General features: G+C 40.0%; 3 protein-coding genes across 4 annotated transcripts; 2 read left to right on the top strand and 1 right to left on the bottom strand.

Moving 5' to 3' along the window:
* Positions 5,321-6,926, top strand: LOC104719532 (probable transmembrane ascorbate ferrireductase 2). 2 transcript variants are annotated; one of them, XM_010437474.2, is made up of 4 exons: positions 5,321-5,645; positions 5,872-5,920; positions 6,291-6,415; positions 6,499-6,926. In XM_010437474.2, the coding sequence occupies exons 1-4, from the start codon at positions 5,499-5,501 to the stop codon at positions 6,793-6,795; spliced, it is 618 nt and encodes a 205-aa protein (XP_010435776.1). In that variant the 5' UTR covers positions 5,321-5,498; the 3' UTR covers positions 6,796-6,926. The 2 variants fall into 2 exon arrangements, with proteins under 2 accessions (XP_010435776.1, XP_010435775.1); XM_010437473.2 differs by having other exon boundaries at positions 5,323-5,645; positions 6,216-6,415.
* Positions 6,980-10,913, bottom strand: LOC104719533 (translation initiation factor eIF-2B subunit delta-like). The gene is made up of 8 exons (XM_010437475.2): positions 10,669-10,913; positions 9,586-9,923; positions 9,311-9,439; positions 8,766-9,127; positions 7,857-8,601; positions 7,671-7,767; positions 7,525-7,579; positions 6,980-7,386 (listed from the first exon to the last, which is right to left on the bottom strand). Exons 1-8 carry the CDS (start codon positions 10,818-10,820, stop codon positions 7,324-7,326), a joined length of 1,941 nt encoding a protein of 646 aa, XP_010435777.1. The 5' UTR covers positions 10,821-10,913; the 3' UTR covers positions 6,980-7,323.
* LOC104720585 lies at positions 17,154-22,317 on the top strand. The gene is made up of 6 exons (XM_019230787.1): positions 17,154-19,470; positions 19,642-19,721; positions 19,833-21,018; positions 21,147-21,319; positions 21,384-22,095; positions 22,295-22,317. The coding sequence occupies exons 1-6, from the start codon at positions 17,154-17,156 to the stop codon at positions 22,315-22,317; spliced, it is 4,491 nt and encodes a 1,496-aa protein (XP_019086332.1).

Here is a 22,817-nt window from a genome sequence, read left to right on the forward strand (position 1 = left end):
ATCAAGACTTCACAATCTCCTTCCAAAATAACCGTATGATATCCTCTTATCGAGGCTTGTTGCATCGCAACAAGAAGACTTTTTGTTTCAGCTTCTAAAGGTGATCCAGCATGACTTAATGTTGTTGCACCCCATGCCTTAGCTTCTCCTTGATGGTTTCTAAACATCCAGCCACTTGTTGCCTGATGAGTATGTAAATCATAACTAGCATCGAAATTACATTTGAGATACGGTTGCAGTGGAGGTGACCAACTATTGTTGTTTGTTCCAGAAGTAGTTTGTCTAATCGCCGAAGGTTTTAAATGTGTAATCCATTCCTTTGTGTCTGATCGCGATTGTAACACTGTTTTAGATGGGCTCTCACGGTAGTCATTAAAAACCTGGTTGTTCCTTGTTTTCCAAATACGCCATAGTAGAATAAAAGGCATGATAGAATCAAAAATATTGACATTCTGAGTAGAGTAGGAAACAAGTTGACTGATGATATCCTCTATAGACACTGGTAAATCATTGATGTTTATAGCATAGGTATTTGAAAATCTCCATACCATTTTTGCGAAAGGACATGAAAACAGTGCATGGTGGATGGTTTCCTCTGCTTAATGGCATCTTGAACACACCGGATGAATATTCATACCTCTTGTCCGTTGTCTTGTTTTTGTTGGTATAGCTTGTGAACCAATGCGCCAGAGAAAGTGTTTTATTTTGGGAAGAAGTTTGAGTTTCCAAATTTTGTTTTTTAGTTCCACCGAGCCATGTGGAATGTTGGGTGCTACTCCTGGATCGAAAGGATAGTGTGATATAAACCAGTAACCGGTTTTAACTGTATATTCTCTCGAACGCGTATAGTTCCAAATAAGTTTGTCAGGCTGTTCTTCTTGAGAAAGATAAATGTTTGTAATTAGAACTTCCTCTGTCTGATCGACCAATGATGATAATTGTTGTGTGTCCCATGATCTAAAACCTCTATCATTGGAAATTACATTCTCTAGTAGCATATCCGGTTGTGGTATTATGGTTTGAACTGTTCTCGGAGGATGAGTGTCGAGAAAGTTATCTACTCCTAGGCGTATAGTTTTACCATCACCCACAATGTAACGTGATCCCTTTTTAGCAGCTCTAGTCCAATTAAAATAGATGACCAACCATATGATTGATTTTTTTGTGCTTTCGCATCTAGAATGGACTATTCCCTATAGTATCTATGTTTCATGATTCGTGCAAAGAGAGAGTTAGGATATTGGATTAAACGCCAGGCCTGCTTGGCCAAAAGAGCATCATTAAATTTTTCTCAATCTATGAAACCCAAACCCCCTTCCTTCTTTGGTGTTTTTAATATTTTCCAGGCAATCCAGGGAATACTACGTTGATTTTAGTTCTTTTGCCACCAAAATTGCATTAGAAGAGATTCTATTTCTTCAGTTATTCCTACTGGCATTGAGAGAGCCACTGAATTCAACATGATCTCTTTACCTGCAGGAGAAAGTTTTTTTGCTGTCCACCCTGAGGTGCGTTGTTGAACTCTATCTACTATATATTCAAACATCTCTTTCTTTTTACGGCCAAATTGTTCCGGGAGACCTAAATATTTGCCTCCTCCACCATGATTAGGGATATCTAAAATTGTCTTCAGTCGTGTTTGAGGGTTCGCAAAGACTCGACTGCCAAAAATGATCATTGATTTGGAGGTGTTAATCTTTTGGCCCGAGTAGTATTCGTAAATGTCAAAAATATCTTTCAAAGCTTGGTTGTTTTTCCTATTTGCACGACAGAAAAATAAGCAGTCATCCGCAAACTATAGATGCGTGATACTTGGAGCATCATTTCCAATTCTAATACCTTGAAGTAGTCCTTCTCGTTCACTTGAGGAGATTAAGTGACTAAGAATATCAGAGCAGAGGATGAATAGGTAAGGTAACAATGGGTCTCCTTGCCTTATTCCTCTTGTTGGTTGAAAGTGTCTATAGGGAGCCCCATTAATCAAAACAGAGTAATTTACTGATGTCACCACTGCCATAATCCACTTTATCCATTTGTCACATAAGCCAAAAAGTTTCAAGGTTGTTTCTAGAAAATCCCATTCAACGCGATCATAAGCTTTACTAACATCTGTCTTCACAGCTATATAATTCTGTGACACTCGTTTTCTGACTTTTAAGGAATGCATGACTTCGTGTGCTATCATCACATTATCTTGAATAATTCTTCCCGGTATAAAAGCTGCCTGTGCATCGGAGATAATGTCATTGAGATGTTGTTTCAGTCGTTGGGCTAAGCATTTTGACACGATTTTATAAAGAACATTGCATAAAGCTATAGGACGGTAATCCGACAGTGTTTGTGGATTTTCAATCTTTGGGATTATGCAAATGTTTGTATGGTTAATGCTTGGTTTCATGAATGATGTGTCAAAGAAATTAAGAACTTCTTTAATAACTTGTGGACCAACGGTCTCCCAACATACCTTGTAGAATCTTGCTGTTAAACCGTCTGGTCCAGGGGCTCGATCGTCCCCAATCGAACATACTGCACTGTAAATCTCCTCATTAGTAAAAGCTTTCGTTAGGTTCTCGTTTGCTTCCTCTGATACTTTTGTTTCAAAATCAACAAAGACTGACGGAAAGACATGGTGATTTGTGGTTGAAAAGATGTTGGTGAAAAAACTTTGAGCATGTTCCCCAATTTCTTTATGTATGAATTATCCTGGTAATTTTTGGTGAATAAGTGCATTTGGATTAAATCCTAAGTACCTATTTCTAAACCATTTTTAAACAAAGCATGTCAAATAATATATAAGTTAAGAATATTGAAAAACCGAAAATAGACTTTGGTACGTGCCGCCCACTTCCTCCATCTTACCCATCTATAATCTCTGGTCATTTATAATCCATAAATTGTTCCGTCAAGATAATGAGTAAATTTTCCACTTTCTTTAATGCTGACCACTATGCTAGTAAAAACTAAAAACTAATTCATGTTTTTTCTCGTCTAGACTAATTATAAAAAAATTCTCAAATTTGAGATATACTCAAATAAGTTGTATAACCTTTCAAAAAACCATACACAAACTACATTTACACGTATATACATTATAATTAAAAATGCATAAACACTTTAAAAAAATTATAAACTACGAGATATTTCGTGCTATGTTATTTTCAGAAATTTGTAATATGATAATAAAAATTATAGTTATATTTATTTTTAAAATATATATATTTTGTATGAGACAGTGTCTACTTTTAATATTTCAATTATTTGATAAATTTATATCTTTTTTAATTTGGCATATACAGTTTCATTTTGTATGTATGTTAGAGGCATATACAGTCATAGTGTAAAATCGTGGTCGATCTCTTTCAAGCTATCGAATCATCAAGAGTTTTTGAATAGTCAAGGGTACTCGATAAAAGATGCTGGCATTCACCAGTACGTGTGGATCCACTGTATGGGTTGGTTCAACCAGTCGACGATGAACCCTTGCCAAATAAACATATCGAGTGATAGAAGGAAGAAACAAATAGTATGTAGAAACATACATGACATAATAAGTGACAACATTAAGTATGATATTTTAAAGTAGTAATTATATTATTATTATTCTTATAATAATAGTAACTATAATATTGTAATTCTGATTAAATCAAATTTTATTATTTATCAACTACATAAATTTGATTTTACCAACCCACCGATATAAAACACGTATGAACATATTTTCGATAGATTAAATAATATATATTTGTGTTTAAAAATTCAAATTACAGCATATGCATAAAAAATCTACATATGTATTAATATAGTTATTAGCAATCATATGTCTTATATAATATTCCGAATAATTTGTAAATTAAAATATTAACAAAATCTTCCAAATATAGTTCTTTAAAAAATAGTATACTTAGCTATGAAAACTTACTTTTTAAAATTTTGATTGGTTAACAATTTTCTTAAAAATTAATTAATATTTTTTGTTCATAATTAATTAGAGAGAAATTTAAAATTTTTTTTTTGGAAACTAATAATTATATCAAGATTGTATTAGTCTAATATTTAAATTACCTTTGAGATTTAATTATAAAAAAAACCCTGGAGAAGAAACAAGCTTCAAAACTCGAAACACAAGGTGAACCCTTTATAAGTGTAGCTAAAACAAGGGTACCTTAATTAAAAATTAAACATTTGCTTACATTGGCAAATATTCTTTTAAGAAAATGTGTAAAGTTGTATGGATAATCTTGATTTAATGGTAATCTTCTAAAAATTTATAAAAACTTATTGCAAACTTTATATTGAAGATGAAGACATACTGCAATCTCAATTTTTATTTTTTTCCTTTTTTAATTTCGAAGAAATAGACAGCTCCTCAACTCAAGCGAACGAAGTATCTTATAAAAGAAGAAAATAAAAAAGCAATAAAAAATAATATTTCCGGCAAATCACTATGGTTTGGTTTGGTTGACCTCAAAGTTGAGTAATTGCAATTCTCCGCATCGCCGATCTTAAAACAGAGGATTCAGAAATCCCCAAAATTAGACTTAAAAAAAATCTAAAACCCTTATTTTGATCGCTGTTTCNTTTTACCAACCCACCGATATAAAACACGTATGAACATATTTTCGATAGATTAAATAATATATATTTGTGTTTAAAAATTCAAATTACAGCATATGCATAAAAAATCTACATATGTATTAATATAGTTATTAGCAATCATATGTCTTATATAATATTCCGAATAATTTGTAAATTAAAATATTAACAAAATCTTCCAAATATAGTTCTTTAAAAAATAGTATACTTAGCTATGAAAACTTACTTTTTAAAATTTTGATTGGTTAACAATTTTCTTAAAAATTAATTAATATTTTTTGTTCATAATTAATTAGAGAGAAATTTAAAATTTTTTTTTTGGAAACTAATAATTATATCAAGATTGTATTAGTCTAATATTTAAATTACCTTTGAGATTTAATTATAAAAAAAACCCTGGAGAAGAAACAAGCTTCAAAACTCGAAACACAAGGTGAACCCTTTATAAGTGTAGCTAAAACAAGGGTACCTTAATTAAAAATTAAACATTTGCTTACATTGGCAAATATTCTTTTAAGAAAATGTGTAAAGTTGTATGGATAATCTTGATTTAATGGTAATCTTCTAAAAATTTATAAAAACTTATTGCAAACTTTATATTGAAGATGAAGACATACTGCAATCTCAATTTTTATTTTTTTCCTTTTTTAATTTCGAAGAAATAGACAGCTCCTCAACTCAAGCGAACGAAGTATCTTATAAAAGAAGAAAATAAAAAAGCAATAAAAAATAATATTTCCGGCAAATCACTATGGTTTGGTTTGGTTGACCTCAAAGTTGAGTAATTGCAATTCTCCGCATCGCCGATCTTAAAACAGAGGATTCAGAAATCCCCAAAATTAGACTTAAAAAAAATCTAAAACCCTTATTTTGATCGCTGTTTCCATTTCTGGGCATCACAATATATGGCTGTTCCGATGCTTGGTGGGTTTCCGATCTTCTTGGTAGTGAGGGTTTTGGGTTTCATTATTGCGGCTTTGGTTCTGACATGGACTGTTCACTACAGAGGAGGCTTAGCTCTTTCTTCCGACAACAAAGATCACATCTTTAATGTATATATATCTCTCTCTTTCGATTCTTGTTTTTTTTTTTATAGAAATTGGGAATTAGATTGGATGTCATAATGTTCATGGATTCATATTTCCTTATATTGTGTGTGTTGGAGATATTGAAATTTAGATTAACAAGTTATGATGATCTGAAGCTTAAATTTGGGATGTGTAATGTTCTTGACCCAAAGATGTATCTGATGATGTAAGATATCTTTGTCTGTGCTAGGTTCATCCAGTGATGATGGTGATTGGACTCATACTCTTCAATGGCGAAGGTACGCAAACAATCTCCTTTCACATGTTTCCTAAATGCTTTAGATATATACTTGTTCCTCATAATCATGTTGACATTATTGATTCGTGTTAGAGTTTATAGGAGTTTAGGGTCTTGACTTCATAATTTAGACTTGAAATTTGTATGATCTTCTGTAGACCCATTCTAAATGTCAAGAGGTTTAGTATTCATTGAATAGGTTTTCATGGTTCGATGGAAGAGACCATGGACATGTTATGGTCTTTTCAGTCTTTTTTTTTGTTTCTAACATGTTGGGGTACATTGAAATTATGCAGCAATGTTAGCATACAAGTCATTTCAAGGTACAAAGAACTTGAAGAAATTGGTTCATCTTACACTGCAATTCACAGCATTTATTCTAAGCCTTATCGGAGTATGGGCGGCTCTCAAGTTCCATATTGACAAAGGGATAGAAAATTTCTACAGTCTCCATTCATGGCTCGGCCTTGCTTGCCTCTTTCTCTTTGCCTTCCAGGTACACACTCTCTTCTCTTAAAACGATAATCTTCATTACTCGAATAATTAACCAAGAACTTAAAAACCTATTATTACAAACAGTGGGCTGCAGGGTTTGTGACTTATTGGTACCCGGGCGGTTCAAGAAATAGCCGAGTCAGTTTGATGCCATGGCATGTGTTCTTAGGGATTTACATATATGCATTGGCCTTGGTGACTGCAACCACAGGGATACTTGAGAAGTTGACGTTCCTGCAAGTTAATCAGGTGATAACTCGGTATTCCACAGAGGCAATGTTAGTCAACACAACGGGAGTTCTGATTCTTGTTCTTGGAGGTTTTGTGATACTCGGTGTGGTTACTCCGGTTAATGGCAAGGATCAAGTTCTCACACAATAGAGTGAAACCTCCAAAAGATCTCTTTTAACATTTCGACCTTTCAAAACATTGTTACCTTTAGAGACGATTTGTGATGTAATTGAGTCTTTTTCGAAGTGATTTTCTGGCAGTGCATATCCTATTCTATTACATTTTTACAAGCAAAGTATGATAACACATGAACGCCTATACGGAAGACTAAACCAAAAAAAAACAATTGGCATAGAATCTGAGAAAGATTTGTATCAACCTCCATGAGAAGATGGAGAATAAGAGAAGCCTCACTCATACATCACAGACAAAAGAAAAACATCACCGATACCGATAAAATTTTCCCGGAGAGGCGGATGATGGAATCGCACTCTTCACAGAGTCAAAAAGTTTCTACAAACATGTCAAGGCCAAAAAAAATGAATCTGGTACTCAGGAAAATAAGCGGATGAGGGAGGCAGTGCCGGTAGTTATTCTATGCGGGGTTGTGACGAGAAGAGCCTGAGCTAGAGGAAGGGGTTGGAGAAGAAGAGCTTTCGCAAAAATGAGCTTTGTTGCTTAGACAAGCAAGTGTTCTTTCTGATATTCTCTCACGATGACAGGGACACTTGTGGGAGGTACCTGAAAAAGAAAACATGGTCAGTGTTCGATGGTTTGAGATTCTGAATGAATCGAGGAACTGTGTTGCATGAGTTCTGTTTAAGGATGCGACTTGAGGACTCTAATGCTATGTTTTTAAGAGGCGATGATTAATCTTACCATGCCATAATCTGTGATTATCATGGAAATGTAATCTGAAGGTGTAGCATCATACCTGTCATTAGAAAAATCACAAACGGGTTTAGTGGCAGAGAAGAACAGTTTTAAAAGAACATAGTTTCACTTCTCTGATCACACAAGCTTACATCAAATTCAAAAACTGCAGGTTTGCGTTGTTGGTCAAGCCATCTAAGTAGTTTATGTCTTCTCTTCCATGAACTTTTGAAATAGCATTTGGATCACCTAAAGGTTCAAAAAGCAAGAAATTCAATTGAAGGTAAAACAAAATCAAGGGAATGTAAGATATGATTAAGAGGGATGATAATGCATACCAAGCTCATTGGAGCATATTGAATCCAATTGCACCCTCTCATGGAACTTGTAGGCTTCACAACATAAAAGCACAGGAACACGAAATGCACTTGCAACCATTGCAACACAAGCAGTCCCAACCCTTGAGTAAACTGTTCCGTTCGATAAAACTGATGAGGCACCCAAAAACACTTTGGTGACTTCGTGCATGATATATGAAATGGCATTTATATGAGTGTATGTACAGCTAATGCCTCGTTTGATCAATCTACGAAGCAGTAGCTGCCCTTCAAGCTTTGGACGAGAATCCACTACCAAGACACGAAACTTTTTCTTGAGTTCATGTGCATGTAATAATATCATCTCAACAGCAGTTGGAGATCCGTATGTCAAAAGGACGTCACCGTCTCTTATTTTAGTAACAGCATGTTTGACTATCACCATATCTGCTCCTATGATCTTGTCGTTAATGAACCGTTCAATATCTGACTGAAGAGCAGCTTTTGCTTCGGATTCAGAAAGTGTTATAGGCAGCTTTGCAATTCTGTTTTTCACAAATCGGATTGCGTTTCCCATGCTAATCGAAAGCGGACGGCATTCTATGAGGAAAGAGACGTAGCTACTTATTTTCGAAGTCATGTCCCTGTTAAGATTCTTCTCAGGAGGTGTCGAATAATCTTTGATAACGTCTTGAAATGCTTGGAGCATCGCAATACACCTGGCATTGCCACCAGAGATATCCCCAGAAAGATATTGAAGACCAACCTGATAACCACAATAACTGATACTCATTCAGTACACAAGTAGCATTCATCTTAAAGCAGCAATAGCAACCACTCCTTAGAACAAACGGTTCCTTGTCTTTACAAAGAGATTATCAATAATAAATTACATGCACCAACCAAATAAATTCAAGAGAAAACAAATACCTTGTACACAGCAGGATGCATAGGGTCAAGTTGAAAGAACTTGGCCTCGAGATCAGGAAGTTGAGTACCATGTTCATACTGAGGCAAATGCCTAAACAGCTCAACCCTGTTTTTAGCCTCGGTTTGTTTTACAACAGCACGTCTTTTGGCCTTGACGACTCTACTTTCATCATCATACTGCATGCGGGGATGAGGAGCATCTTTCTTTCTATCTTTCTCAGATGGACCTCCCTTCTTCTCAGTTACTCCAGCAGATACAGCAACCTCATTCTTCTGAGTAGACGGCTTTGCTGGTTTAGCAACTTTAACACTGGTTGAAGCCAGCGAGGCTGAGGTCCCTGGTGGTACCTTCCCACCATCAGCTGATATATAGCACAGTATTAATTACACAAGACTGATCAAGATATTGCATAATGCACAACGATAACACAAGAGAGCAACCAGCTATTTCATCCAATGAAAGCGTAAAAGCAATGCTATATACTAAGCTGACGAAACATTCTTTGTGAGAACGTCACACACTGTTATAATACGAAAAAAATCACCTTTTGCAGCTGCTTTAGCAGCTCTCTGAGCTTCTTGAATAGCTCGTCTCTCAGCTTTTGTAGTTTTCTCTTTCAATGACTTAGAATTCTTCTTCTGGTCACTCTGCACCTCCATGCCACTAGCGTTCTCTGCAATTTAATCATAAGAACAACATTGCGATTTCCATTAGCCTTCACTATCCTTTAGAACCAAATGATTTCAAAACGCAATCACTACAACTACAAACAAAGCAGAATCAAAGAAATTAATGATTCCAGGATCAAAGTGAGAGTACCAGCAAGTCCAGGAGGCATGGTAACGACGGAGACAGTGGTTAATCCACTAGCAGGAACACTACTAGATTTAGCCGCGGCCATAGAATCCATCCCGATACCAGGAAGCGACGACGCAACGGGAGCAGACGATTTGACGAAACTACCCCTGGAATGGCGTCCAGGAGACGCCGTCGTTGATCCGTCAGGGAAATCGCGGCGGTTGGAGTAAGAAAACGAAGAGGGAGAGACGGCTGAGGTAGCACCAGCGGCGGCGTTGCGGAGAGGGAAGGTATCAGAGGAATTGAGACGAGGAGGAGGAATCATGACTGGGGAGAGTGAGTTACCGGAAGGAGAAATGGTGGAAACGGGAGGAGAAGAAGGGGATGCGGATGCGGAGATCGGCTCGGTTTGTGGTTGAGTAGAAGAAGAATCGGGTTGAGATGATGTGAAGAAACCAACTTGCCGGACCTTTGGGTCGACTACGGCGCGAGGATTCCGTCGAGACTCCATCGCGGCGTCGGAGAAGATGACAGATTTATTATGAAATCTATTTCGTTTTTGGGGATCGAATAAAAACGGAGAATAGGGTTCTTTTAATTTTCTTTTAATTTATTTTTTGTTTTGTTTGAGAATAATCCGATGTTGCAGTAGTCCGAGTCACACTAAAACAATTTTCCTTTGTTCTTCTGTTTTTTTTTTTTTTGTTTGTTTAGTAATTTAGTATTAATCTATTTACCTTCCTTATTTTATAAGAACAAAATCTAGTATCCAAAGTTTGGAGTCAGTATCCCGAATGAAACTGAACCTTTTTTATGTTCATAGCAGAGGAGGACACACAATGTAGAGAACAGATCAAACAAACGAGTAGATTCTTTTTCGGAAATATGAAAAATTCATGACATGATCTTACTCAGATTGAGTATTTTGAAGCATATGATCAGACCTAGAGATGAAATATATGACTTTACATCAAACTTGGGCAAGCTGGGCCTCTGGAGAGACCTAGCCGAATGAAACGACCTGACCGTTTTTTTTTTAAATAAATAATAAACTACAACTAGTGGTCTCATACCCAATAGCCACANTTACCGGAAGGAGAAATGGTGGAAACGGGAGGAGAAGAAGCGGATGCGGATGCGGAGATCGGCTCGGTTTGTTGTTGAGTAGAAGAAGAATCGGGTTGAGATGATGTGAAGAAACCAACTTGCCGGACCTTTGGGTCGACTACGGCGCGAGGATTCCGTCGAGACTCCATCGCGGCGTCGGAGAAGATGACAGATTTATTATGAAATCTATTTCGTTTTTGGGGATCGAATAAAAACGGAGAATAGGGTTCTTTTAATTTTCTTTTAATTTATTTTTTGTTTTGTTTGAGAATAATCCGATGTTGCAGTAGTCCGAGTCACACTAAAACAATTTTCCTTTGTTCTTCTGTTTTTTTTTTTTTTGTTTGTTTAGTAATTTAGTATTAATCTATTTACCTTCCTTATTTTATAAGAACAAAATCTAGTATCCAAAGTTTGGAGTCAGTATCCCGAATGAAACTGAACCTTTTTTATGTTCATAGCAGAGGAGGACACACAATGTAGAGAACAGATCAAACAAACGAGTAGATTCTTTTTCGGAAATATGAAAAATTCATGACATGATCTTACTCAGATTGAGTATTTTGAAGCATATGATCAGACCTAGAGATGAAATATATGACTTTACATCAAACTTGGGCAAGCTGGGCCTCTGGAGAGACCTAGCCGAATGAAACGACCTGACCGTTTTTTTTTTAAATAAATAATAAACTACAACTAGTGGTCTCATACCCAATAGCCACATAACCACAATCACAATCAACAGCGGAATAACAAATACCAATATCCAATAAATATCTAATAATAATAAATAACCAATATCCAATGTCAAACAACAAGAAACAAGGAACCGACAACCTAACAAGTTCTAAAGACCCAACTCTAGTAACCTAACAACGTCAGACAGCAACCAATCGAGTCCCTAGAACATCCTCCTCTTCATTTCCTTGATTCCACGATCACACTTTGCCTTTACTTGCACCGCAAACACAAATTGAGATGCATCAGTATTTGATAAACACTCAGTGAGGCAAGAGAAACTTCCCCCAAACCCTTCTGGTCGACAAAACACTTAAATATCTCGGTTTAATGGTTTTTCCTAAACCAACCCGGTCCAAATCGATAATTAAATCGAACTGGTCGAACCAGAAGACTTTGGTGTCGACCGACACCCCCTTGGTGTTGATCGACACCCTTACCCAAAACGCACAGTTTTGGTTCACGGGTGTTACAATTCTCCCCCACCAATATAGATTCGTCCTCGAATCTCTAACAACCATCAGCCAAGGACTCCTGTGCGACCGTCTTCACGGCCCGCACTCCTCCGACCGATCTACGAAAGGTCACCTCTAGGCGATAGACTCACGCTCCAAGCATCATTTGCTCTCGACTTTTGGACTCTTCTTTTTACTCACAGGCCTAAATCTTGATTTTTTATTGGCTCCTCATCAGACCGAAGTCTGCATGCCATAATATTGGCTCCTCATCGGGCCTAAGCCCGCATGCCATAATGTATATAAGGGAGTCCAATACTCGTCTCTCGGGTTGCAACCCTACAGCGCGCCCCCGGATCGTCATCCGAAGTCGATATACCAGCCATACTCCCAAGACACAAAGTCTTAGAATATGACGGTACTAGGAGAACCTAAGTCCTCCAAGAGCCGCGAGCAAACAATTCTGAACACGGTTTGTCCTATCCCTATCTCGGTTTTCTTCTCGTGGCTCGCGTAAGACAACACGATGCCCTACCAACCACATATCCCCTCACTGGAATACCTCATGACCACACAAGGATCATCTCTCTGCCCAAAAGGGCCGCCACAAAGGCCAAACAAATGTCCTAAACAGGACCACCACCAAGGCCAAACAAATGTCCTAAACATTACCACCACCAAGGCCAAACAAATGTCCTAAAAAGGACCGCTACCAAGGCCACTCGTCCCGACGGACCGTCACAAAGACCATCTGTCCCGAAGGACCGCCTCAATAGGCACTCTAGCTAAACAGCCCGCCACAAAGGCTACACTCTAGCTAAACAGTCCGCCACAAAGGCCACAATGGCTAAACAGCCCGCCAAAAAGGCCACACAATGGCTAAACAGCCCACCACAAAGGCCACAAAATGGCTAAAAAGCCCGCCACAAAGGCCACAGAATGACTAAACAGCCCGCCACAAAGGCCACACAATAACTCGAAGGACCGCCACTCATGACGCAACGACTCAAAAGTCCGCCACTAAGGCCACACAAGCCCCCTCCAAGGCTCTCTACCACTAAAATGGACAAATTCTTACTCACATAAAACTTTCCATTTTTAGCACTTTCCACTTCTGGAAACTTTCCACTTATAGAACTTCCAAAACATGAAACTTTCCTCCAACACACTGCCTCGCGGAAACTTTGTACTCCAAACACCACCTCATCTTGTTACTTAGTCGCACAACCAACCACCCCAAGCGACCAAGTAAACAAGAGAGATGGGCTGGAATACTCCATTCCTGCTCCAGCCACGGATTGCATATGGGACCAGGCTAGGAAAGCTCAAGTCGCGGGTTGCTTCACATACCACTTCTTAAACCTTGCCTTCATCCTCGCCTCAGGCTCCCAATTCTTCTCCTCAACACCATCACAGTCCCAAAGGACTCTCATCAAAGGAATCTTTTTCTTCCGAAGTTCCTTGATCCTCCTCCCGAGAACCTTCACTGGTCTCGCCTCCAAAGTCATGTTAGGCTGAAGATCCTCAGGAATCTTAGCCAACAACTGATCATCCTCGTGGAGACACTTCCGTAACATAGACACATGGAAAACCTTATGGAATGCACGCATAACCTCAGGTAACTCCAATCTATATGCCACTGGTCCAACTCGCTCAATCACTCTGTACGGACCCATATACCTCGAACTCAACTTAGTCTCAGTCAATGACCTGTTCGGACCCCGCAACATGGCCATCTTGAGGTACACTCTATCTCCAACCTGAAACTCAAGATCTCTCCTCCTCCTCCTATTGGCATAACTCCTCTGCCGATCATGACCTTCCTTCATGTTCAGCTTGAGAACCTGAATCTTCTCCGAAGTCTCCTGAACAAAATCTACCTCGTACATGCTCCTCTCCCCCACCTGAGTTCAGCATAACGGTGTACAACACGACCTCCCATACAAAGCCTCATAAGGTGCCATGCCAATACTCGCCTGGTAACTCTTGTTATAAGCAAATTCTACCAAGCTCAAATGATCTGCCCAATGGCCACCCCAATCCAGCACACACATCCTGAGCAAATCCTCCAACGTTTGGATCGTCCTCTCCGACTGTCCAATGGTCTGGGGATGATAAGCTGTACTCATATGCACCTTAGTGCCCATCTCTGCCTGAAATGCCCTCTAGAACACCGAAGAGAACTTGGAATCCCTATCAGACACAATGCTCGCTGGCACCCCATGCAACCTGACTATCTCCTTCACATACTTCTTAGCCAAGACCGCTGCACCATCAGTCTTCTTAATGGCCAGAAAATGTGCTGACTTAGTCAACCGGTCCACAAATACCCAAATCGCATCAAACGTCCTGGAAACTGGCAAACCCACCACGAAGTCCATAGTAATCATATCCCACTTCCAATCTAGAATGGGAAGACTCTTCAGCAGACCACTTGGTACCTGATGCTCAGCCTTCACTAGCTGACACACATCGCACCTCGCAACCCAACTAGCCACGTCCTTCTTCATCCCGACCCAGTGATAATACCTCTTGATATCACGGTACATCTTAGTTGCTCCTGGATGAATAGAGAACATGCTCGCATGAGTCTCTCTCAGGATCTCCTGCCTCAACTCCTCATCCTTAGGCACTCAAATCCGCCCATGCACCAAGATGGTACCATTAACCGAAACCTGATACTCTCAGTCCTCATCCTTTGAGGCATTCACCAGCACCAAATCTTTCTCCTGTGCCAACCGCACTCTGCTCAACAAATCTGCTCTATCAGCTGCAACCAAACCCAACGGCTCCTAAGAAACCGCACACAAGCTCAACACACTGATCTCTCCTACCAGAGAATCCATATCCTGCTCCTGAGCCAAAGCCGCCCGCTTCCGACTCAAGGCATCTGCAACCAACTTAGCCTTACCATGATGGTAGGCTATCTCCAGATCATAATCCGCCACCAGCTCCATCCACCGCCTCTGCCTCAAGTTCAGCTCGGGCTGAGTGAATATATACTTCAGGCTCTTATGATCTGTAAACACTTGTACCTTTGTACCATAAAGATAAGATCTCCAAATCTTCAGGGCAAAAACTACAGCACCCATCTCCAAGTCATGAGTAGGATAGTTGTCCTCATGCTTCTGCAACTGCCGCGAAGCATAGGCAATCACCTTCTCATGCTGCATCAACACACACCCCAAGCCAACTCTGGATGCATCTGTATAAACCACATAGGGTTCTCCCTGCTCAGGCAAAGCCAACACCAGAGCAGTAGTCAACATCTCCTTCAGGCTTGCAAAGCCCTCCTCGCACTCCTGTGACCAGACAAAAGGAACATCCTTCCCCATCAACTTTGTCACAGGACGTGCTCTGCTCGCAAACCCCTGCACAAATCTCCTGTAATACCTGCCAACCCAAGAAAACTCCAGATCTCTGTGGCATTCTGTGGTCTAGGCCAATCCCTGAAAGCCTGAATCTTCTCCGGATCTACAGAAACCCCATCTGCAGACACAATGTGACCCAGAAAACCCATCTCACGCTGCCAGAAACTACACTTGCTCAACTTAGCAAACAACTTCTGCTCACGCAGCTTCTCCAGAACTGCTCTCAAATGCATTTTCCTCAGGACTCTTAGAATAAACCAGGATGTCGTCGATGAAGATGATGACAGACATGTCTGGATACTCCTGAAACATGTTGTTCATCAACCTCATAAACTCTCCTGGCGCATTTGTGAACCCAACGGCATCACCACGAACTCATAAACCCATACCTCGTCCTTCTACTTGACGAACAACACCAACGCTCTCCACGGTCAAGTGATAAGACGTAAGAATCCCCTATTATATTCCTCAACTCTACTAGACTAATAATCAAGTATGCTGACAACAACTCACCACCACCCGCATATCAACACCTCTTGTCCATCCAACAACCTCTAGTAACTTGACTCTTAAGTAAACTTCAACAAGATAGCTTATTACAAAATTAGCTTCTCGCTTAGCAATTCTCCACAGCAAATCATCAATATGAGTGTAATAAAACAAACAAGTATCATACGTTCGCATATTCTGATTCACCGCATCAAATGCTTTGCGAGCCGCCAACTCAAACCACTTGCCTTGTACAAGATACTTTAGAGGAACTCCAGGAATACCCCTACTTCAGTAAACAAGCCAACAAGCCAGTACAAGACAAGAACCTTGAAGTAGTTCATCAAGTATTACAAGAAGTGGTTCAGAGAACGTCTATTGGACCTAGATCGTATCCAGGTAAGTTCTATTCAATATTTTTGATCCTTGCAGGTTCCACCAACCCCAACAACGGCTAGAAGGCGTTCTCATCAAGAGAGATCAAGTTTGCTTTATATTTTCTTTAATTAGTTTATTTACTTTCCAAAAACAATGGTTTGTGTTTGATTTTATTTGCTTTCCTTTGTCGTATTATTTTGCATTTATTTTCGACCTTAGGGCTAGCTGAAGGACTATTATAAAGTCCCCCTGCATCAGTTGTACGAATTTCACCTTTGATTATTAATAAAACGTTGAATTTTCTTTCTTCTTCTCTTTAAGTGTTCTTAAGAGAATAAGCTTGTTCTTTGTCTTGTGTGTGAGATTCCACAAGGCTTAGTTCGTGTACTGTATCAGAGACCAGTCACATCTTTGTGGTGTACTTCGCTCCGCCAACACTTCCCCTTTATTGATCCCACACGAGAGAAGCGACCGCCATCGTGTCAGATCTACATCATCGACCATCTTTCCTTCACAAGAGAGGAGAGACCGCCAGCTTGTGAAGCCATCATATCTATCCCGGTATAAGACTCACCACCGAGTCTTCTATCATCTGGTATCAGAGCACAGTTCATGTTGTTCCCTTGCCAGGTTTATCTTTTCCATTTACTCTCATTTGATTTGTAGCTTTTGTTTTATTTTATAAAATAAAAAAAAAAAATCCTAGTTCTTTTTTTTTCCACAGCCGTGTCTCTAAGTTGTTTAGCTTTTTATTTACAAACCTTAAATCAAAAAAAAAAATCGCAATTTGTTTCCTTAAGTCGTCTGTTTCAGTTTCTGTATTAGTTGATGTACTAGTTCATCTCGCAGTAAAAAAAAAAAGTTATTATTATTATTTCGTTTTTCAGCTTTTGTTTCATTGCTTTTATTGTCTAAATACTGCTTATCAATCGTAATATTTCAAAAAAAAAAAGTTAATTTCATTTTTTTTTCTTTTTTCTTTTTCAATTCCTGTGATACGTTGATCCTTTGTTGTTTTTGTCTAAGCGCAGATCTGTTCTAGACAATCACTATGGGAGAAAACGCAGAAATACCCCAAGACGCCATGTTGCAAATGATGAGAACCCTAACAGAGCAGTTGAGAGGACTTGGAGATAAGATAGGCCGTTTGGAGAACCCTCAGGCGAGGGTTGACGTTGGACCAGATCCAGAACAAAGGAATGTCCGCGATGTGGAAGACGAATCCATTGACATGGATGATGATGATGATCCACCACCAGACCCATTAAGGCATCAACATCAGCGGAGAGAAGATACTTTGATGCGGAACCGTGCTAGAGAGGTAGAACCACGAGAACAAAATCGAGATGTTAAACTAATACCTCCTACTTTTGCAGGAAAGTCTAACCCGGAGGTTTACATGGACTGGGAGAGACGTATGGAATACATATTCCAATGTTATGGCTATGGAGAAGCCCGAAAGGTAGCCCTTGCATCGGCGCAGCTCACTGACAATGCCTTATCATGGTGGGATAGGACGGTACCCGATAGAAGGAGGCAGCAGTTTGCTACCATCAGTAGTTGGGGAGATATGAAGTACCTTTTAAGGTTGAGGTATGTTCCTGATCATTATCAACGAGACTTACAAAAACGTTTTAGAAAATTGTCTCAGGGAACAAGGACTGTGGATGAGTATTTTGAGGAGTTTGAGAAGCTCATGAACTCCTTGGAGCTGGAAGAATCGAGTGAGTCCCTAATAGCTCAATTCATTGATGGCTTACAAGAGCGTATAGCCCGAAAGGTGGAGATATCGAACTACAACAGCCTACATGAACTACTTCACAAGGCTGTACAAGTGGAGCAGCAAATCCAGCGTAAGATGTCTTTAAGAAACCGTACTAGAAACAACACGCCTTGGAATGCAAGCAACAACCGGAGCATGGACAAAGGCAAGATCGTGGAAAATGACTCTAGGTTCAAGAACAAGTCTAATGAGGCACCTAAAACCTCTAAACCCAAACCAGGTAAGTTCCCTAACACTAGTCAATCTCGTACCCGTGACATTACTTGTTTTAAATGTCAAGGCAGGGGACACATGGCGAGAGAATGTCCGAACCAAAGGGTGATGATTGTCACGCCTAGTGGAGACTATGAGTCTCAAGACAAGCAAGATGAGTACCAGACTGATCCGGAGAATGACGTGGAGTATCCAGACACAAGAGAACTCCTTGTGATCCAACGTATTCTGAGTGTACTTGTCAACCCCAAGGAGAAAGTTCAAAGGGAAAATATTTTCCATACTCGATGCAAAATCAAGAACAAGGTATGTAATTTGATTATTGATGGAGGTTCTTGTACTAATGTTTCTAGCAAGTATATGGTGGACAGGTTAGGTCTTCAGAAAACAAAGCACCCGAGGCCATACAAACTTAGGTTGCTGAACAATGACACCGAGCTGAATATTGCTGAACAAGTTATTGTATCATTCAGCGTTGGGAAATACCAAGATCAAGTCATTTGCGATGTAGTTCCAATGAGAGCCGGACATCTTCTTCTTGGAAGACCATGGCAGTTTGACCGAGCTACAACTCACGTCGGTCGAACAAACCATTACACTTTCACGCACAATGACTGTAAGTTCAACCTTGCCCCTTTAAGTCCTTCTGAAGTTCATGAGTTGCAAAAACACATGAACAAAGAGGTCGAGGTAAGGACTTCTAACCTTTATTTAAGATCCATTGAGGTTTGTAAAACCATGAGGGCCAAGGGCACCGTGCTACTAATGATGTTCAAAGAATGTTTAAGTACAGGTACAAGTGAGCTTGAACTACCCGCTGAAGTACAAGCTGTACTAGGTCAATACAAGGACGTGTTTCCAGAGGAGATACCACCAGGATTACCCCCTATTTGTGGCATTGAACATCAGATCGATCTTGTACCAGGTTCTGCTCTACCCAACAAACCAGCTTACCGAATGAATCCAGAGGAGTCTAAGGAGTTAGAGAAGCAAGTGCGTGAACTAATGGATAAAGGGTACATCAGAGAGAGTCTCAGCCCGTGTGCGGTACCAGTACTCTTAGTTCCAAAGAAGGATGGTACATGGAGGATGTGTGTAGACTGTCGAGCAATCAACAACATCACCATCAAGTATCGAGATCCCATTCCAAGACTAGACGACATGTTGGACGAGTTAAGTGGTGCAATCGTCTTCTCCAAAATTGACTTAAGGAGCGGCTATAACCAGGTTCGAATGAGGGAAGGAGACGAGTGGAAGACCGCGCTTAAAACCAAGCAAGGTCTCTATGAGTGGCTTGTCATGCCATTTGGGTTAACCAACGCCCCAAGCACCTTCATGCGACTAATGAACCAGGTTCTAAGGTCATTTATTGGTAAATTTGTTGTTGTTTATTTTGATGACATACTTATTTACAGTAAGTGCCATTCTGATCACATTAAACATCTAGGGTTAATTTTGAAAACACTTCGGAAGGAAGGCCTTTATGCTAACCTAAAGAAGTGCTCCTTTTGTACCGATAAGTGTGTCTTCTTAGTTTTTATAGTGAGTAAACAGGGCCTACAGGTGGATGAGGAGAAGATTAAGGCAATAAGAGAATGGCCTACTCCAACTTCGATTGGACACGTTCGCAGCTTTCATGGTCTCGCGAGCTTCTACAGGAGGTTTGTCAGGGATTTTAGTACAGTGGCTGCACCAATGACTGCCGTGATCAAGAAAAATGTGCCTTTCTCATAGGGAGAAGCTCAAGAAAAGTCCTTCAACATATTGAAAGAGAGGCTCACACAAGCACCAGTATTAGCCCTTTCAGATTTTGAAGTTATGTTTGAAGTAGAGTGTGATGCATCAGGTTTGGGAATTGGAGCTGTACTACATCAGATGAAAAGACCCGTGGCTTTCTTCAGTGAGAAGTTGAGTGGACCTACGTTGAACTATCCGACCTACGACAAGGAGCTTTATGCCTTAGGTCGAGCACTGGAAACGTGGCAACATTACTTGTTATCCAAGGAATTCATCATTCACACCGATCATGAAACCCTCAAGCACCTCAAGGGTCAGACTTCACTTAAGAGGAGACATGCGAAGTGGTTGGAGTTCATTGAGACGTTCCCATATGTGATAAAGTATAAGAAGGGCAAAGAGAACGTGGTTGCTGATGCTTTGTCAAGGAGGCATGCTCTTATAGCTACTATGGAGGCTAAAGTAATGGGTTTTGAGCATATCAAAGAGTTGTACAAAGATGATCCAGAATTAGGAGAGTGCTACAAGGAGTATGGCAAAGGAGCATATCAAGAATTCTACTTGCAAGATGGGTTTCTATTTAGAGACAAGCGGTTGTGTATTCCTCAAGGCTCCATGCGAGAATTGATACTTACTGAAGCACATGGTGGAGGTTTGATGGGTCACTTTGGTGTCGACAAGACCTTGGCCGTTGTAATGGAACACTTCTTTTGGCCCCATCTGAAGAAACATGTTGAGAGATTTTGTGCCCGATGCATTGTTTGTCACAAAGCAAAATCCAGGTTACATCCTCATGGTCTTTACTTACCATTACCTATTCCTAACGCCCCTTGGGTAGATATTTCTATGGACTTTGTCTTAGGATTGCCAAAGATTAAACACAAGGATTCAATCTTTGTTGTTGTGGACTGGTTCTCCAAGATGGCACACTTCATCCCATGTGACAAGACCAATGATGCGACTCAAACCGCAAATTTGTTCTTCAAGGAAGTGGTGCGTCTCCATGGAATCCCAAGGACAATAGTCTCTGATCGTGACACCAAGTTTTTGAGTCACTTTTGGAAGACACTTTGGAGAAAGTTAGGTACCAAGCTTCTATTCTCTACAACTTGTCATCCCCAAACGGATGGACAAACTGAAGTGGTAAACCGAACTCTCTCTACTTTACTTAGAGCCACTCTTGGTAAAAATATGGCAACATGGGTTGATTGTATTCCTTTTATTGAATTTGATTATAATCGTGCTGTCCACTCGGCTACAAAACTATCTCCTTTCGAGATGTCTATGGAATTAACCCTTTGTCTCCATTAGATTTAGCACCATTGCCTCAGATAGAACAGGTTTGCCAAGATGGGCTAAGAAGAGGAGAAATCATCAAGAAGTTACATGACAAGGCCAAAGCAAATTTGGAAAAGAAGAATGCCGAAAACAAACGCAAGGCTGATTGGGGAAGAAAGGAGATGTTGTTCAAACCGGGAGATTGGGTTTGGTTGCATATGAGGCCTGAGAGATTTCCAACACGACGGTCCATTTAAATTTCTTGATAAGATCAATGACAATGCCTACCGTTTGGAGCTACCAAATAAGGTAAAAATTTCTCACACTTTTAATGTAGCTGACTTAACCGCTTATGATCCAGGAGATTCAGTTTTGAGGACAAAACCTTCTGAAGAGGGAGAGAATGATGCGGACATCGATCCTACAAACCAAACCGTTGAACCAGATCCTGTACCACATCCTGTACCAGAAGTACGAGAAGGCTCTATGACACGATCAAAGGCTAAACAGCTAAGGACGAGGTTTAACCTAGCCATTCAAGACATCGTAAGCTCCCTAGAGCTGAAGGAGGTCAACTGGTCTGTACCACCATCATGCCACCATAATGGACATGATCACATTATCGAGGAAGAGCTTGCTGAAGCCTTCACCCAAATGAGCCTTGATCAGACCAGTTCCCCAGGTATGAAACCTCTTTTGGCAGGTCAAGGAACCTCAAGAATCCAAGAGAAGACATTGGAGCTGCAAGAGACGTGTGATACAAGCTACACCTCCGATCAAGATAGTGAAGATCAAGACCAAGATATAGAGGACATGAACGAGCATCAAGAGGCTGATCAAGATACTCTAGAGGAACTCCTGGAAGACCCTTACTTCAGTAAACAAGCCAACAAGCCAGTACAAGACAAGAACCCTGAAGTAGTTCATCAAGTAGTACAAGAAGTAGTTCAGAGAACGTCTATTGGACCTAGATCGTATCCAGGTAAGTTCTATTCAATATTTTCGATCCTTGCAGGTTCCACCAACCCCCAACAACGGCTAGAAGGCGTGCTCATCAAGAGAGATCAAGTTTGCTTTATATTTTCTTTAATTAGTTTATTTACTTTCCAAAAACAATGGTTTGTGTTTGATTTTATTTGCTTTCCTTTGTTGTATTATTTTGCATTTATTTTCGACCTTAGGGCTAGCTAAAGGACTATTATAAAGTCCCCCTGAAACAGTTGTACGAATTTCACCTTTGATTATTAATAAAACGCTGAATTTTCTTTCTTCTTCTCTTTAAGTGTTCTTAAGAGAATAAGCTTGTTCTTTGTCTTGTGTGTGAGATTCCACAAGGCTTAGTTCGTGTACTATATCAGAGACCAATCACATCTCTGTGGTGTACTTCGCTCCGCCAACACTTCCCCTTTATCGATCCCACACGAGAGAAGCGACCGCCATCGTGTCAGATCTACATCATCGACCATCTTTCCTTCACAAGAGAGAAGCGATCGCCAGCTTGTGAAGCCATCATATCTATCCCCGTATAAGACTCACCACCGAGTCTTGTATCACACGTCTTAGGCATTGATTGCTCCCAACTTTCCACCCTTAGGTCGCAACCTTCGAGCCATACCGATCTCACTCTCAGACCACCGTCTTCGAGTTATACCGTCTCACTCTTGGACCATAATCCTCAATATCTCGGTATCAGAGGAACTAATT

Source organism: Camelina sativa, chromosome 10 (genome assembly GCF_000633955.1).
Source record: "Camelina sativa cultivar DH55 chromosome 10, Cs, whole genome shotgun sequence".
Taxonomy (NCBI): Eukaryota; Viridiplantae; Streptophyta; class Magnoliopsida; order Brassicales; family Brassicaceae; genus Camelina; species Camelina sativa.

What these genes read in the sequence shown, in the direction of transcription:
- LOC104719532 (XM_010437473.2), top strand. Translation starts at nt 5,499, where the DNA reads ATGGCTGTTCCGATGCTTGGTGGGTTTCCGATCTTCTTGGTAGTGAGG. An exon ending in ACAAAGATCACATCTTTAAT is followed by an intron (nt 5,646 to 5,871) that starts GTATATATATCT and finishes TGTCTGTGCTAG; the next exon opens with GTTCATCCAGTGATGATGGT. An exon ending in TCTTTCTCTTTGCCTTCCAG is followed by an intron (nt 6,416 to 6,498) that starts GTACACACTCTC and finishes TATTACAAACAG; the next exon opens with TGGGCTGCAGGGTTTGTGAC.
- LOC104719533 (XM_010437475.2), bottom strand. Translation starts at nt 10,820, where the DNA reads ATGGAGTCTCGACGGAATCCTCGCGCCGTAGTCGACCCAAAGGTCCGG. An exon ending in TCTTCTCCTCCCGTTTCCAC is followed by an intron (nt 9,924 to 10,668) that starts CATTTCTCCTTC and finishes TCCCGTTTCCAC; the next exon opens with CATTTCTCCTTCCGGTAACT. An exon ending in CATGCCTCCTGGACTTGCTG is followed by an intron (nt 9,440 to 9,585) that starts GTACTCTCACTT and finishes ATTAAATTGCAG; the next exon opens with AGAACGCTAGTGGCATGGAG.
- LOC104720585 (XM_019230787.1), top strand. Translation starts at nt 17,154, where the DNA reads ATGGGAGAAAACGCAGAAATACCCCAAGACGCCATGTTGCAAATGATG. An exon ending in CTCCAACTTCGATTGGACAC is followed by an intron (nt 19,722 to 19,832) that starts GTTCGCAGCTTT and finishes CCTTTCTCATAG; the next exon opens with GGAGAAGCTCAAGAAAAGTC. An exon ending in TTTACTTAGAGCCACTCTTG is followed by an intron (nt 21,019 to 21,146) that starts GTAAAAATATGG and finishes TGTCTCCATTAG; the next exon opens with ATTTAGCACCATTGCCTCAG.